General features: G+C 39.0%; 1 protein-coding gene across 5 annotated transcripts in view; it reads left to right on the top strand.

Annotated features, from left to right (window-relative positions):
- Trpm7 (transient receptor potential cation channel subfamily M member 7) overlaps window positions 1-14,741 on the top strand; it is a 103,495-nt gene that overhangs the window by 18,096 nt on the left and 70,658 nt on the right. For all 5 annotated transcript variants that reach the window (XR_013050726.1, XR_013050727.1, XM_076570568.1 and 2 more), the window contains exons 2-4: window positions 6,951-7,030; window positions 12,738-12,776; window positions 13,681-13,879. Coding sequence is in view for 3 of the 5 variants with exons in the window: in XM_076570568.1 (XP_076426683.1) it covers window positions 6,951-7,030; window positions 12,738-12,776; window positions 13,681-13,879 (318 nt within the window). In the remaining 2 variants the exon portion in view is untranslated. The remainder of the gene's footprint in view (window positions 1-6,950; window positions 7,031-12,737; window positions 12,777-13,680; window positions 13,880-14,741) is intronic.

Below are 14,741 nucleotides of genomic sequence, written 5' to 3'. Positions count from 1 at the left end.
CATCATCTTCTTTAAATTGATTGAAAAGCTTTCAGACTCTGTGAGCTCTTTTGGCCCCGACCCTTGAGCTACAGTAGTATCTGTCAACCATTGAGGCACAGTAGTACTCTGTTAGTCCAGGAAAACACACATGCATGCACTCTTTCCCCCCCTCCTTCCCTCTGCCTTTCTCTCCCCACCTCCCTCTTAACAATAACCAAGTTGAGAGTGTCCAGATTGGCATCCACAAGGCATCCCAGAACAGATTTGCGATTTCTCTCTTCAGTTCTTGCTCTCTAACAAGAATGCCCCTTACTCAACAGCAGGCACACTCTGCCATGGCTCAAGACACCTTGCTTCATGGGAAAACCGTGTTTGTTGTTCCCACCACTGATTCTGCCACATAGAACCTCTCCACTCCTCACCCAGAGCACCCACAGCTACTTCTGCGGTCATGTGCTTCTCACAGAAAGTACGAAGTCTGCGTTCATCACCCACTTCAGCGAGCTTCTGACAGCTGATGGCTGGGAAGGAGATATTCAGCTTCACCTCGACACGGCTGACTGCCTAGGAGGTGCCACAAAAAGAGTTGTTCTTTCCTTTTTTTTTTTTTAAAATTTTATTTTCCAAGACAAGGTTTTTCTGTGTAACAGTCCTGATTATCCTGGAACTCACTCTGTAGACTAGGCTAGCCTCTAACTCACAGAGATCTGCCTGCCTCTGCCCCCTGAGTGCTGGAGTGTACCACCACCATCTGGCAAGCTGTTCTGGTCTTTTTTAAATTATTTATTTTTAATTTATTTGCATTGGTGTTTTGCCTGCATGTATGTTTATCAGATCTTGGAGTTACAGACAGTTATGAGCTGTCATGTGGGTGCTGGGAATTGAATCCAGGCCCACTGGAAGAACAGCCAGTGCTCTTAACTGCTGAGCCATCTCTCTATCCCAAGCTGTTCTTTTCTTAATCATAGCTGATTCTTCAGCCCCTGTTGACCAGTATGGATTGTCTCAGCAAAGCAAAGATTTCACTTTAGTGGTTCTGGTCTCTTGTTAACGAAAGCTGATTCTTCTATTCCAGCTGACCAGAACCACAGATTCTTAATTCAGTATATGGAATGGTTCCCATATAATTTTTAAGGAACTCAAACTTCTCTGAAATGGCACAAGCTAGGCCTCTGTTGTCTGCTCTGTTCTCAGCATTATCTTGAGTTCCCACAGCTGCTCATTAAACTCCGAACACTCAGTGGGTTTTCCAGCCTAAAGTTCTAATGTCCTTTGACAGTTATCCCCCAAACATGGTCAGATCTGTTATAGAAATGTCGTATAATGTAGGTACCAATTTCTATTTTAGTTAGGGTTTCTGTTTCTGTTGTGAAAAAACACCATGACTAAAGCAAACTGAGGAGGAGAGGGTTTATTTCAGCTTACAACCATTCACTAAGAGAAGTCAGAGCAGGAATTTACAGGGAGGAGTTGAGGTAGAAGTCATGGAAGAACACTGCTTACTGGCTTGATCATATGGCTTGCTCAGCCTGCTGTATTATACAAACCAGGACCTCCTTTTCAGGGATAGATAGCACTGGCCCCAGTGTGGTAGGCTTTTCTGTGTCAATCATTAGTAACCACAGACTTACCTACAGTCCATATGAGGGAAGCATTTTAGGTGTATGTAGATTTCTCTTTATAACTTTGCTTGGCTTCTGGTCTTGATGGCTCTTGTAATCTCCACAGTAGAGAGCTGTATTTCAGTTATTACATTATTGAGAGAATTAATTTGCCATTTGCTGAGATAGGCAAAACTGCATGAAGAATGAGTGTTTGCATGAAGGTTCAATTTTAAGTTTGAGGTGCATTTTAGGTATCAAAAGAGCTGAATGCCAGGCAGTTGATACGTGATATAAGAGTTTAAGTGGAAGACTTGGATTGAAATACAATTTTTTGTTTGAGATCTCTATATAGACCAGGCTGTCTTTGAACTCACTCCCAAGTGCTGGGATGAAAAAGGTGTGCACCACCACACCTGGCCTGCAATTTTTTTTTTTTCAGTGTTGGGATGGAATGTAGAAATAACTTTTTAAAGGGCTGGAGAGATCTGCTCTTCTAGAGGTCCTTAGTTAATTCCCAGCACCAACATGGTGACTCAAAAACCATCTGTAGCCGGGTGGTGGTGGTGCACACCTGTAATCCCAGCACTTGGGAGGCAGAGGCAGGCGGATCTCTGAGTTTGAGGCCAGCCTGGTCTACAGAGCTAGTCCAGGACAGGCTCCAAAGCTACAGAGAAACCCTGTCGCAAAAAAACAAAACAAAACAAAAACAAACAAACAAAAAAACCCCAAAACATCTGTAATGAGACCTGGTACCTTCTGGCATGCAGGCATATATGAGGACAGAACACTATATACATAAAAAATAAATAAATCTTTAAAAAATAAAAAATTAATATACCAGCCATTAAAAGATTGAGATGGAAGGTTGGGCATGGGGCTACTAATCTCAGCATAGAAGCAGAGGCAGGCAGATCTCTTGAGTTTCAGACCATTGCATTCCAGCCCTAGAGTTCTAGGCTAGCCAGGTCTGAATAGTGAGACTTGTCTTGTCATTTCATTTCATTTCCATTTCATCTCCCTCCCTCCCTCCCTCCCTCCCTCCCTCCCTCCCTCCCTCCCTTAAGGAAGGAAAATAAAAACAACTGGAAAGGGCTGGGTATATAGCATAGTGGTAGAACGTCATTAGTTATGGGCATGTCCCGGAATGTCTTCAGTCCCTGAGAACCAACCCCCACCTTAGAAAACAAAACAAACAAAAAAACTGGGAAAGGAAATGAAGAGTGGACCACGTAGCAACAGTCAGTAATGATCTACTTTATTAAGTGCTTTTCTTTTATAAGTGAGAACAAAGTCTGAGAATTGACCTGGGGATCTAAAGAATGTCAGTTGGTGGTCTGTCAGACTTATTTCAGAGATGGGTGTATTGGTGCAATACTTTAATCCCAGCATTCTAAAGTCAAAGGCAGGTGGATCTCTTTGAGTTTGAGGCCAGTTTGATCTTTATAGTTCCAGGCCAACCAGAGTTACATAGTGAGACTCTGTTTCAATAACAATGAAACTTACACAAGGAAAGTTGACTTGAAAAAACCTGACTATATACAGTAGATTCTAGAAATTATTGGAGGAGATGAAGAGAGTAAAACCAACACTTGGTTCTACTGCCCTTTGTGGTATCAAGTAGAGGCAGAAACATGAACTGTTTAGCTTGAGGGAAAAGGAGTCAAGAAAAGGTTTGTATTTTGTCTTTAAAGAGTTGGAGATAATATGCTGCATCCTGATGAGAATGAGCCAGTTTTATAAGGGAAACAACCTAGAGAATTGGTGAAGAATGTTGGTATGGGGTCCAGGGCCAGTGGTTGGCGTTGAGTGAGAACATAGTTGTCACATAAGGAAAAGTGACTGTGTTGATACAGTAGGAAGGTAATCTTGTTGTTTTGTTTTGGGTTCTTTTGTTTGTTTTTACTGAGACTGGGTCTGACTATGTAGCCCAGGCTGGTCACAAAATGCATAATGCTCCTCTGGCCTTTTTCCAGGAATCAGACTCAAGTTACTAGGTTTGTCCTGCACCTACGTTTGCCCTCTGAGCCAACTTGCCAGCTCTAATAGGAGTTTGTTGCAGTTCTGTTCTGCCTGCTTCAGTTTTTCTCAGTAGTGGCAGAAGAGACAGAATGATGATGGCAAGGTGGGAGTTTTGGGGAAGAAATGCAGGTATACCTAAGGAACAAAACAATCCATCAAGTTTCAGGTGTTCTAAAAAGACTGCCAGGGTAGTGAAGCCACAAGTTTTCCTCACATGTTTTCTTTCCTGAGTGATGGAAGAGAAACACCTTCTTCAGCAGATAACCAGATTTTAGTTAGACTAAGAAGGTTCTGGAAATACTATGCAAAATGAGTTTTGTTGTGTTAAAAATGTTGAGAAAAGACCCTAAATTCCATAGGGCCTCACTTGTGACTTTGGTGGCTGAGGACCATGGTATAATTTTTGTCTAAGTAAGTGCATTCAAAGGAACCTTTCCTAGCAGTAAATGGAGATTTGAACAAAGTCGGAATGATTGAATTTTGGAAACAAGTGGGTTTGAGATGAATTAAGAGTTATCATTGGGGTGTTTGACCTTCACTCCTAATTTTGTTTCTTGTATAGTTTTCCTTTAGAAATATATCCTTCTGTATTGTTTTTGTGTGTCTGCACATGTCTGCATGCTTGTGTGTGTATGTGTATGTATGTGTGTGCATAGGATATAACAAAATTTTTTTCTTACATAGTTCTGGAAATTGAACTCAGGGACTGTACATACTAAGAATTGCTCAGACACTGAGCTGTGGTTCTACAATCTTTAATTACTCAACATTAGGGAATTTCTTATAACTTAACTTGATAGCCTTAGTTCTCCTTCCTGTTGTTTTTTTCTTCTTTTATTGTTACTATTTACACTTATTTATTTGGTGCATGTGTATGTCCATGCACATGTGAAGGTCAGAAGACAGCTTTTGGGAGTTAGTTCTCTCTTCCTATATGTGGGCTTCAGGAATTGGATTCAGGTTAACACCTTTATCTACCAAGCCATCTTACTGGCTCAGTGATGTTTTTTAATTTTATCTTTTCTTTCTTGGAGTGTGTGTGTGTGTGTGTGTGTGTGTGTGTGTGTCTGTCTGTCTGTCTGTCTGTCTGTGTTCCTGAAACAAGGTCTTAGTGGGTAGCCTAGGCTGGCCTGGATCTCAAGATGCTCCATCCTCTTGTCTCTCAAGTACTGGAATTACATGTGTACCCCACTATGCTTGGCTTAAAAGAAACTATATAATTGTTTATGTGTATGCCTGTATGTGTGAGCAAATGATACTTGAGTATTCTTTTTTTTTGGAGGGGGTGTCTCCAGACAGGGTTTCTCTGTGTGGCACTGGCTGTCCTGGAACTCTGTAGACCACACTGGGCTGGCCTCAAACTCAAGAGAACTTGGTTTAAAGGCATGTGCCATTACCACCTGGCCGGCACATTCTTAATTGTTGCTTGATGTAGGAAGGCTCCACCTACTGTAGGTCGTGCTGTCCTTAGGCAGGTGGGCGGTGGCACCTCTAATCCCAGCACTCCAGAGGCAGAGGCAGGAGTATCTCTGTGAGTTCGAGGCCAGCCTGGGCTACAGAGTGAGTTCCAGACCAGGCTCCAAAGCTAGAGAGAGAAACCCTATCTCAAAAAACAAAAACAAAACAAAACAAAAAAGAAAGGTAGCTGTGTGATACTGTAAATAGTATTTCTTCATGAGCTCTGCTTGACTTGACTTCCCTCAGTGATGAACTGTTAGTTGGAAGTGTAAGATGAAACAAATCTTTTCCTCCTCGAGGTGTTTTATCACCACCACCACCACCACAAGGAAGCAAGCTAGAACAGACTGACCATCATTCACATCCAAGAACTGTAGATACTTGTGACTTTTGTTTTGATTCTTAAGTATTTTATTGTGAATATTGAGGGCCGATTTTATCTGTGCTTTGTTAATTACAGTGTGATCAGCCAGTATGTTCTACAAGTATACATTGTATGAATATTTGTTGATTCATCTTTTATGGATAAATATACTGTCATTTTCTTGTGAAATTCCTATGTGTGCTTGAAGAAAGTGAATGGGTCTTATGTGGGATGCAGAAATAGGCATGTGTTCACCGAGTTGAACTTGTTAATTGAGTTAAAACTTTTAAAAATACCTTTCCTGAATAGAGAGAAATGTGATAAATATATGTGCTCTAGAATTGTTTAATTATCCTCATCGATTTTTTGCTTTTTTAAAAAAATCTGTTTGATGTGGTTGATCTTACAGAAAAGATATATATCTACATAAATTTGGTAGATTAAATGTTTGTAATCAGTTAATAACTTACTGTATCTCCCATCTGAGCTTCCAAGATCAGATGAGATTGACTGCTTTCTGAGTAGATCATAGATAACCTTTATTTCTGTTGATGTTTAACATTTTTTCCTGCTATCTTTCCTTTGACTAGAATTTTGCTTTCTGTTATTTTGTATTGCTGTACCATTAGCCATTTATGTGCCCTTTAGCTTTCTAGAAATACCTGATAGCTTAGGGCTTTTGTTTTCTCTAAATTAAATGTGACTGTCACTTTCGGCTCTTTTAAATGGCTTAGGATCACATTAATCCCTCTTGAGGCTTACTATGCGTCTCACACTTGGCTTGTTTTCTTTGGCACAGTGCTGTTAAATCATGTTGCATTTAAGTGGAATTATTTTAATGATTTAGGTGTGCCACCACTGAGAATAGTATATTGTTGCAGGAATCTTAAAAATTCTTATTAATTAAATCAAACCCGAGGCCAGTTATTGGGGTCAATGCTGGTAGATCAGAGAGACAGAACAAGCCACAGCTAACCTCACCTGGCCAACTTCTCAGCTAGTCCTGTTTCCTCAGACTGGAAGCTTCTGTGTCCTCATCCAGAATGAATCTCAGCTGAACTGCTGCTTGAAAGCCTGAAGCTTAACCAGCCACATGCTTAACCAGCCAAATGCTGCTAGTTTCTGGTCCTCACGCCTTATATATCTTTCTGCTTTCTACCACCACTCTCTGGGATTAAAGGCTGGCTTTCTGGGATTAAAGGCGTGTGTCACCATGCTTAGCTGTTTCCAATGTGGCCTTGAACTCACAGAGATCCAGAGGGATTTCTGTCTCTGGAATGCTAGGATTAAAGGCGTGTGCTATCACTGCCTAACTAGTGGCTTTTCTGTTCTCTGACCCCAGATAAGTTTATTAAGGTACACGATACTTTGGGGAACACAATACCACCACAGTATATACCACATATTTAATGGATTAAAACAAAATTAAATACCACACACATTTTTGTGTATGTATTGTGAAATTATTTCCTTAGATTAGAAGGCTGTGAAATTGTAAACCATCTTTGAACTCTCTGTTTTAGTCCCAGAAATCCTGGATAGAGAGCACTTTGACCAAGAGGGAGTGTGTGTATATTATACCAAGCTCCAAAGACCCTCACAGGTAAGCACACGTTGGTTTCTTCTTGGATCTTCTTGAAACTTATATGTAAATTTATTGTTATTTGCTTATAGTAAACAAAAGTCACATACATAATAATTTAAGGTCACTGTTAATTTTTCTTTTGAGAATGGCAAGGGAGACTAAGCAAGGTACCTGTGTGCTGGAATTTCTTCCTTACACCGTTTACCTGTCCCTGAATCCTAACTGTCTAATCTCAGTAGAAGCTACAATGAAGCTCTTGCCACTACCACCCCCATCCCAAGAACAAAAAGATATTTCAGATTTTGTTTATTGGGCATCTTAATATACATGTTATGGTTGATACTGAAGAATATGAGCTCAGTAGGCACTTCCTCTGCCTTCTTATTTGGAGATCAAACCTAAGGCCTCTCATATTCCTGTTTATGTATATTGATTAATATTTATTAGAAAAAACTGTCACCAGAGAATTATAGTTATCTGATTGCCTTTTTGATCTTTAAAATGGCCTTGAGAGGAAAGTAATTTGACAGTTGAGGACATTATAAGTATAAAAAAAGTTGACCTTGTGAAAGAAATATCTAAGAAATAATATGACTAGAGAGATGGCTCAACAGTTTAGAGTGCTTACTGTTATAACTTACAGAGGACCCAAGTTCAGTTTCCAACATCCACATCAGGCTGCTCGCAACTGCTTATAACTCCAGCCCCAGATCTGACACACTCATTTGAACTCTGCTGTCGTTCATGTATACATCTCCCCCCACAGTTACACACATATGCACAGAATTACAAATAAATAAAATAAAAATTTAAAAGAAACATTCTTGGGCCAGTGAGAGATGGCCCAGTAGGTAAAAGGGCTTTCTGTACAGTCCTGATGACCTTGGAGGAGAGACCACTGAAAGCTGTCCTTTGACTTCTGTGTGCGTGCCATAGTGTGCACACACACTAGTCAATTGTAAAAAGTAATTAGTAATTAGTAAGATTTTTTTTTCTGAAGCCTAAAATTAGTAAAGAATAAATTAAAAATACAAATCAAAGGTCATTCCCTAATCTTATAAGGGAAGAAACATGACAAGCATTTAAAACACTGGTTCTCAAGCTTCCTAACTCTGTGACCCTTTAGTACAGTTCCTCATGTTGTGGTGACCCCCAACCATAAAATTAATTTGTTATTACTTCATAACTAATTTTGTTATGAATTGTAATGTAAACATCTGATATGTAGGGTATCCCGAAGGGATTACAACCCACATGTTGAGAACTGCTGATTCAGAAGATCACTGGATCCTGCCCTTTCTCTCTGTTAGACCCTGTTCTCTGTCAGATACCTGCTCTGTAACTTTACTTCTCTTGGATATGTGATTTTCTTTCTTTCTTTCTTTCCCTCTCCCTCTCCTCCCTCCTCAACCTCGAGTGCTGGGATTACAGGCATGGGTCACTATACCTAGCTAGGTATATAATTCTTTCAAAATTTGCTAAATGATCAGCACCTCTGTCACCAGGAAGCACTGGGTTTGATCTACACACACACACACACACACACACACACACACACACACACACACACACGGCCCCCCCCCATGAAAGATTTTTGTCAATAATACTTTTTGTTGTTGTTTTTGGTATTTAAGGACTCCACTGTTTATGTAATGCCAAATGATTTGTAAGAGAGTGAATTATGACTGGCAGCTAATACAATGCTTGAATATTGACTAGGAGAGTGGATTCTGTTATCTTTAAGAAATAGTGATAAATGGAGAATAGTATTTTTTGAAGTGTGCTGTTCTTTTTCTCTTTGTTTTTTCAAGACAGGGTTTCTCTGTAGCTCTGGCCGTCCTGGAACTAGATCTGTAGACCAGGCTGGCCTGCCTCTTCTTCCAAATGCTAAGATTAAAGGAAAGGAGTGTTTGACCCATTTGCTGCTTCTCTCTCTCTCTCTCTCTCTCTCTCTCTCTCTCTCTCTCTCTCTCTCTCTCTCTTTCTCTCTCTCTCCCCCCCCTCTCCCCCCCCTCTCCATGTCCCTCTCCTCCCCCCCCCCATTCACTCTCTTACCTTTTTTTTTAAAGGTTTTTTGGTTGGTTGGTTGGTTTTGTTTTTGTTTTCCAAGACAAGGTTTCTCTGTGTAACAGCCCAGGCTGTCCTGGACCTCACTTTGAAGACCAAGCTGGCCTTGAACTCAGATTCATCTGGGATTAAAAGTGGATACCATCATGCCTGGAAGGGTTGTTTTTTTGTTTTTTTAAAAGATTTATTTATTATGTATACAGTGTTCTGCCTGCTTGTATGCCTGCAGGCCAGAAGAGGGCACCAGATCTCATTACAGATGGTTGTAAGCCACCATGTGGTTGCTGGGAATTGAACTCAGGACCTCTAGAAGAACAGCCAGTGCTCTTAACCTCTGAGCCATCTCTCCAGCCCCTTGTTTTGTTTTTTTAAATATGCCTTATATGTATGGGTATGCCTGCATTCATTTAAGTGTATCATTTGCATGCATGATGCCTGTGGAGGCCAGAAGATAATACTGATTCCCTGGAACTAGAGTTACAAGTGGTTGTGAGCCTCCATGTGTTTGCTGGGAACAGAACTGGATCCTTTAAGTGCTCTAAACTGCTGAGCCATCTCCGTAGCCCATTTTTCTTTTGTTTTAGCACTGGGCTTTGCTGTGTTGCCCAGGCTAGTTTTTGAACTCCTGAACTCAGGTGATACTGTTTCAGTCCTCTGCTTGTCAGGACTGCTGAAACTGTCAGCCTCTTGACTTTTAGTTGGCCATAATAGTGTATGTTATAAATTTGAATTTAGTTGATGACTGTAGAGAAAATATATTTTAAAATGTTCTCCAGATTTTAGTAAATTCTGAAAATTTTTTTCTCTAATTTTGTGTATGTGTGTGTGTGTGTGTGTGTGTGTGTGTGTGTGTGTGTGTACGTACCTGTGTGTATGGGTGTATGTGTTTATGTAGAATGTGTGCATTCATGTGGCAACCTTCATCTTACCTTTTGAAACAGCTCACCCTGTGGCCAGGCTAAATGATCTGCAAATTCTAGGGAGCCCTTCAGTATTGGGGTTGCAGGCATGCACTGTTGTTTCTAGTCCTCCCCACCCCATTTCTCTTTCCTAAATGTGGATGCTGGGAATCTAGACTCAGGTCTTTATGCTTGGGTGGAAAGCAGTTTACTGACTGAGGCAACTTACCAGACCCTGCAAAGGATTTTAACTCTTTCAGTCATTACAAAACCTTAATGTCCCTTGAAAGAATGAAATTCTGTGATTTTTTTTTCTAATATCTTATAGTTTACTAAAGATGAGTTCTGTTGTTATATCACAGGGAAACATGATGAATAGTTCCTAACTCTGGGCTTCCTATTTAGGATTCTAACTTACCATACTAGTTCTGAAACACCATTTTTCTCCCAGAAAAGTGTGGGTTTTTTTTCTCTTTATTAAAAACAATAGATTCAGAGCCAAGGGTGGTGACACACTTGGGAGGCAGAGCAGATGGATTTCCAAGTTCCAGGCAGAGCGAGTTACAGAACAGCCAAGGCTATACAGAGAAACAAAACAAAATCTACCAAGACCCTCCCAAAACATCACCACCACCAACAAAAACCAGTAGATTTGGCAGGGTGTGTGTGGTGGTGAAAGCCTTTAATTCTAGCACATGGGAGGCAGAGACAGGTGGATTTCTGAGTTTCAGGCCAGACAAGGCTTACATAGTGAGACCTTGTTCCCCTCTCAAACAAAATCAATAGATTCTGTTATTGATAAGGACTTTGTTGTGGTTTTGTTGCAGTGGAAATAATATAAGCACTCATCAGACATTAAAGAAACCACAAGTTGTTATCAAATACTTTAAATGAAACTCTTCTTTCCACTACTATTCTTTGGCCATAAATTCACTTCAACACAATATTCTGGTACTGTCCATTCCTTGACATACCTTCCAGAGAGGCCTGAATAAAGAGCAGTGAATGATGAGTTTAACTCCCTAGCACTCATCTAAAGCTGAGTGTGGTATCATGTACACAGTAATCCTAGCACTGTGGTAGGCAGAACAGACACGTCCAGGGGCCATGCTGACATGCTAATCTAGCTGAAACAGCAGCTCCCAGGTTCCGTGAAAGCTATCCTGAACCAAAAAACAATGTGGAGGGCTGAAGCAATGGCTCACTGGTTAAGAGCACTGACTGTTTTTCTAGTGGATCTAGGTTCAAATCCCAGCTTCCACATGGCAGCTTACATTTGTCTGTGACTCCAGTCCAAGGGGGTTCTGGTTCCCTCTTCTTGAAGGGCATTGCACGCATTTGATACACAAACATAAATTCAGGCAAAGCTTCCATACACATAAAATAAATCTTAAAAAAATTAATACGTTGGAGCTGGGCCATGGTAGGACACACAGAGGCAAGTGGATCTCTGTGAGTTCAAGGCCATTTTGGTCTCTGGAGTGAGTTCCAGGACAGCCAGGGCTATATAGAGAAAACCAAGTTGAAGTGATCAAGGAAGCATATCCTTCCAAACCTCTTAGAAATAGTCTTCGCATGTCCAAGCAGATGTATGTATAACCTTCTTCCCAACTTTAACATATATACTGTTTTATCTGTTGTGTTGACTTATCTTTGGAGATCATCGCTTCACTCTGTTTGGTTTGTTTTTGAGACAGGATCTTATTGTTTAGCCCTCACTGACCTGAGACTTGGCTATGTAGACTAGGCTGATTTAGAACTTAGAGCCATGCTGCTGCCTCCCATATGCACCATCACACTAGACTGAAAACTTTTTAAGTGGTATTAGGAATAGAACTCTTAGCCTTGCATGTGCTAGGCAAGGGCTCCACCACTGAGCTATAGTCCAGCTTAGTTCTTTATTCTCATTTGTTGCATTTCTGAGTTCTATGTCTGAATAATTTAGTAGTACCTTATTGGTGAACATTTAAATTATATTGTTTTTCTCTTTGATGTTCAAAATGCTTATAATGTATTGTGTTACAGTTTTCATTTCTCACATACACTTCAAATGCTTTAGACTGACTTTAGTACATATTTTCAAAATGCTTTTTGGTTATCTGTGCTGAGGAGTTGAACCCAGGGTTCCATGCCTGTTAGACAGGTGTTCTACCACTGAGCTACATCTCCAGTTCTGGTCCATATTGGTATTTTTTATTTTGACAAATATAAAATTGTCTTTCATAAAAATACAGTTCACAAAATATAGGTCACCAGCAGATAAAAAACTTCTATATGTTCATGAAGCTATTCAAATATTTTTAAAATCTTTCCTAACTGAATCTTTATATATGTTTTTATTGTCAACTCTGTTAATATTTTTTCATTTTTTTATGTTAGATTTTTACAAATTGATTTAAAGAAGCTCTTTATATATTGGGGAAACTAACTTGTTTTAAAAGTTTATGTTTAGATCTTATTAGTTGCAGATTTTTACTACATGTAAATGTAGTTTTATGTAGTTAAATTTGTCATTTTACTTTGTTGAAGCTGTTTAGTTTTATTTCAAAATTAATAATACTTAAAACATAAATATATGAAAATTTAAAAAGGGTCATTTGAATGTATAAACCCAAGGTGTACATGATCTATGGTATCACTGAAATTAATTATATAATATAGTTTTCCTTTGTTTCATACTTTTGTATGAAGTTAATGTAGTTTACTTTAAAATAAATGTTTTTTCATGAAGTAATAATTTACCTTTCTGCATTTTATAGATGTCTTCCAGGATGTCAGATCTGTCAGCAGCTTGTCAGGTACGTTTAGTATGCGTTGCAGAAATTTTGAAAAATAACTGATATATGAGAAGCACTCACTAGGTATAACACAGTGGGATAAAATTCATATGTTTTAGAGTAGTTTTAGGTAGCATACTATCACTCTTTCTGCTCCTGCCACAGGCAATCATTTATCACCCTTTGAAAAGATAGGTTAGTTTGCATTTTCTTGAATTTTGTGTGCCTGGAGTCGTGTAAATACATTCATTGTGGTGTTTGGCTTATGTCACTGGCAGCATGATTTTGTGTTGCATCCATATCGTGTCTATTCAAAGTTCATCTCATTCTATAGCTGAATATTATTTCTCTTATATACCACCATTTATAAATGGCTTACACTAAATTTTTCATTATCATATACTATTGTACTTATTCTATTCATAGTGTGTGGTAAAAAACAAACAAAAAACCCTAGAATCAAAAAGTCAAACTTTTTATGTTCACTTTAATCCAGTTTTTCAGTAACTTAATTTTTAAATTTACTTTCTGATTAGCTTACAAATGAGTAGGTTTCTTTACAGCATTTTCAGACATGCACAGTTTGGGTTATTCTCCCATATCCCTGTTCCCCATGCCCACATTAGCCCTTCCCTTGCCAGTCTTTCCTCTGTTACTGTCGTATCACAGGGGTTCTGTTACCCTTCCTACCCCTTTCCAATCACTCTTAATTTTTTGAAAGGTCTCTCTTTTAATTTAATTTAGTTTAATTTATTTATATTTCAAGACAGAATTTCCCTGGCTGTCCTGGAACTCACTTTGTAGACCAGGCTGGCCTTGAACTCACAGATCTGGCTGCTTCTGCCTCCAGTAGTGCTGGGATTAAAGGTGTGTGCCACCGTTGCCTGGTGAAAGGGTGCTATATGATCTTGCCTTTTCTCTTTAGGTGTTTCTGTGGTCGTCTGGTCAAGCAACATGCTTGCTTTACTGCAAGTCTTGCCATGAAATACTCAGATGTGAAATTGGGTGAACATTTTAATCAGGCAATAGAAGAATGGTCTGTGGAAAAGCACACGGAACAGAGCCCAACAGATGCTTACGGAGTCATCAATTTTCAAGGGGGTTCTCATTCCTACAGAGCTAAGGTATATCACTTATTTGATTTATTTTTTATTTCAATTATCTTGTAATATGTGTAGCAATAAAAAAGTATGGTTCAGTGCGTATATTAAAGTTATTTATATAGGTTGACATAAATGCAGAATTATTGTATTTTTATAGATCAAATCATTTATCATTATAAAAAGTCTTATTTGAATTCTGTTGAAAGAATCTGTTTTCTGAAAGGAGAGCTAAACCTCCTTTCTTTCCTTTCCCTTTTAAACTTTTCTTAAGGTAAAAGACATCATTTTCTAGGCATTGTGACATGCGCCTGTCACAGTGTTACTTGAAAGCAAAGTACGAGGATCATTTGAGCCCACTTTTGGCATCAGTCTAGGTAGTATAGGAAAAGCCTGTCTGCTAAACAAAATCAGTTCCCCCAAAATATCTTTTTAGTAGCTTGTATAGATTATTTTTTAAAATTAAATCTTTGTATTTGAGTTTAACTATCATAGTATTAGCTGTCTGCTTGTCTCCCTATTTTTCCTTATCCCCGTCTTATTTTTGTTAAATAATTTTTTTGTTATTGGCTTCCTTTATTCATACATTATCTGTTCTTTAGTGTGATCTTGTAATAAACACAGTTTTTATAACTTGCTCTCTGTTAAAAATTAACCATCTCTCATTTTTACCACTCTACAATGTAAGAACTTTCAGAATATCTGTAACTGCATTATTTCTCTTATGACTTATATGCATTTGTTGGCAGGAATTTAAATTCTGTGTATTTAAGAGTTCTGTAATGTAATTGTTAATCATTTACATTGACATTTTATAAACTTTGCATTGTTCTTCCTCCTCCCTGTCTTAGGAAAAGTAGTGCATATTCATCTCCAAGTTTTCCTC

This window comes from Peromyscus maniculatus, chromosome 4 (genome assembly GCF_049852395.1).
Source record: "Peromyscus maniculatus bairdii isolate BWxNUB_F1_BW_parent chromosome 4, HU_Pman_BW_mat_3.1, whole genome shotgun sequence".
NCBI classification, from domain to species: Eukaryota; Metazoa; Chordata; class Mammalia; order Rodentia; family Cricetidae; genus Peromyscus; species Peromyscus maniculatus.
Note: the sequence above shows the minus strand (reverse complement) of the source record. Positions and strands in the feature narration are given on the sequence as shown.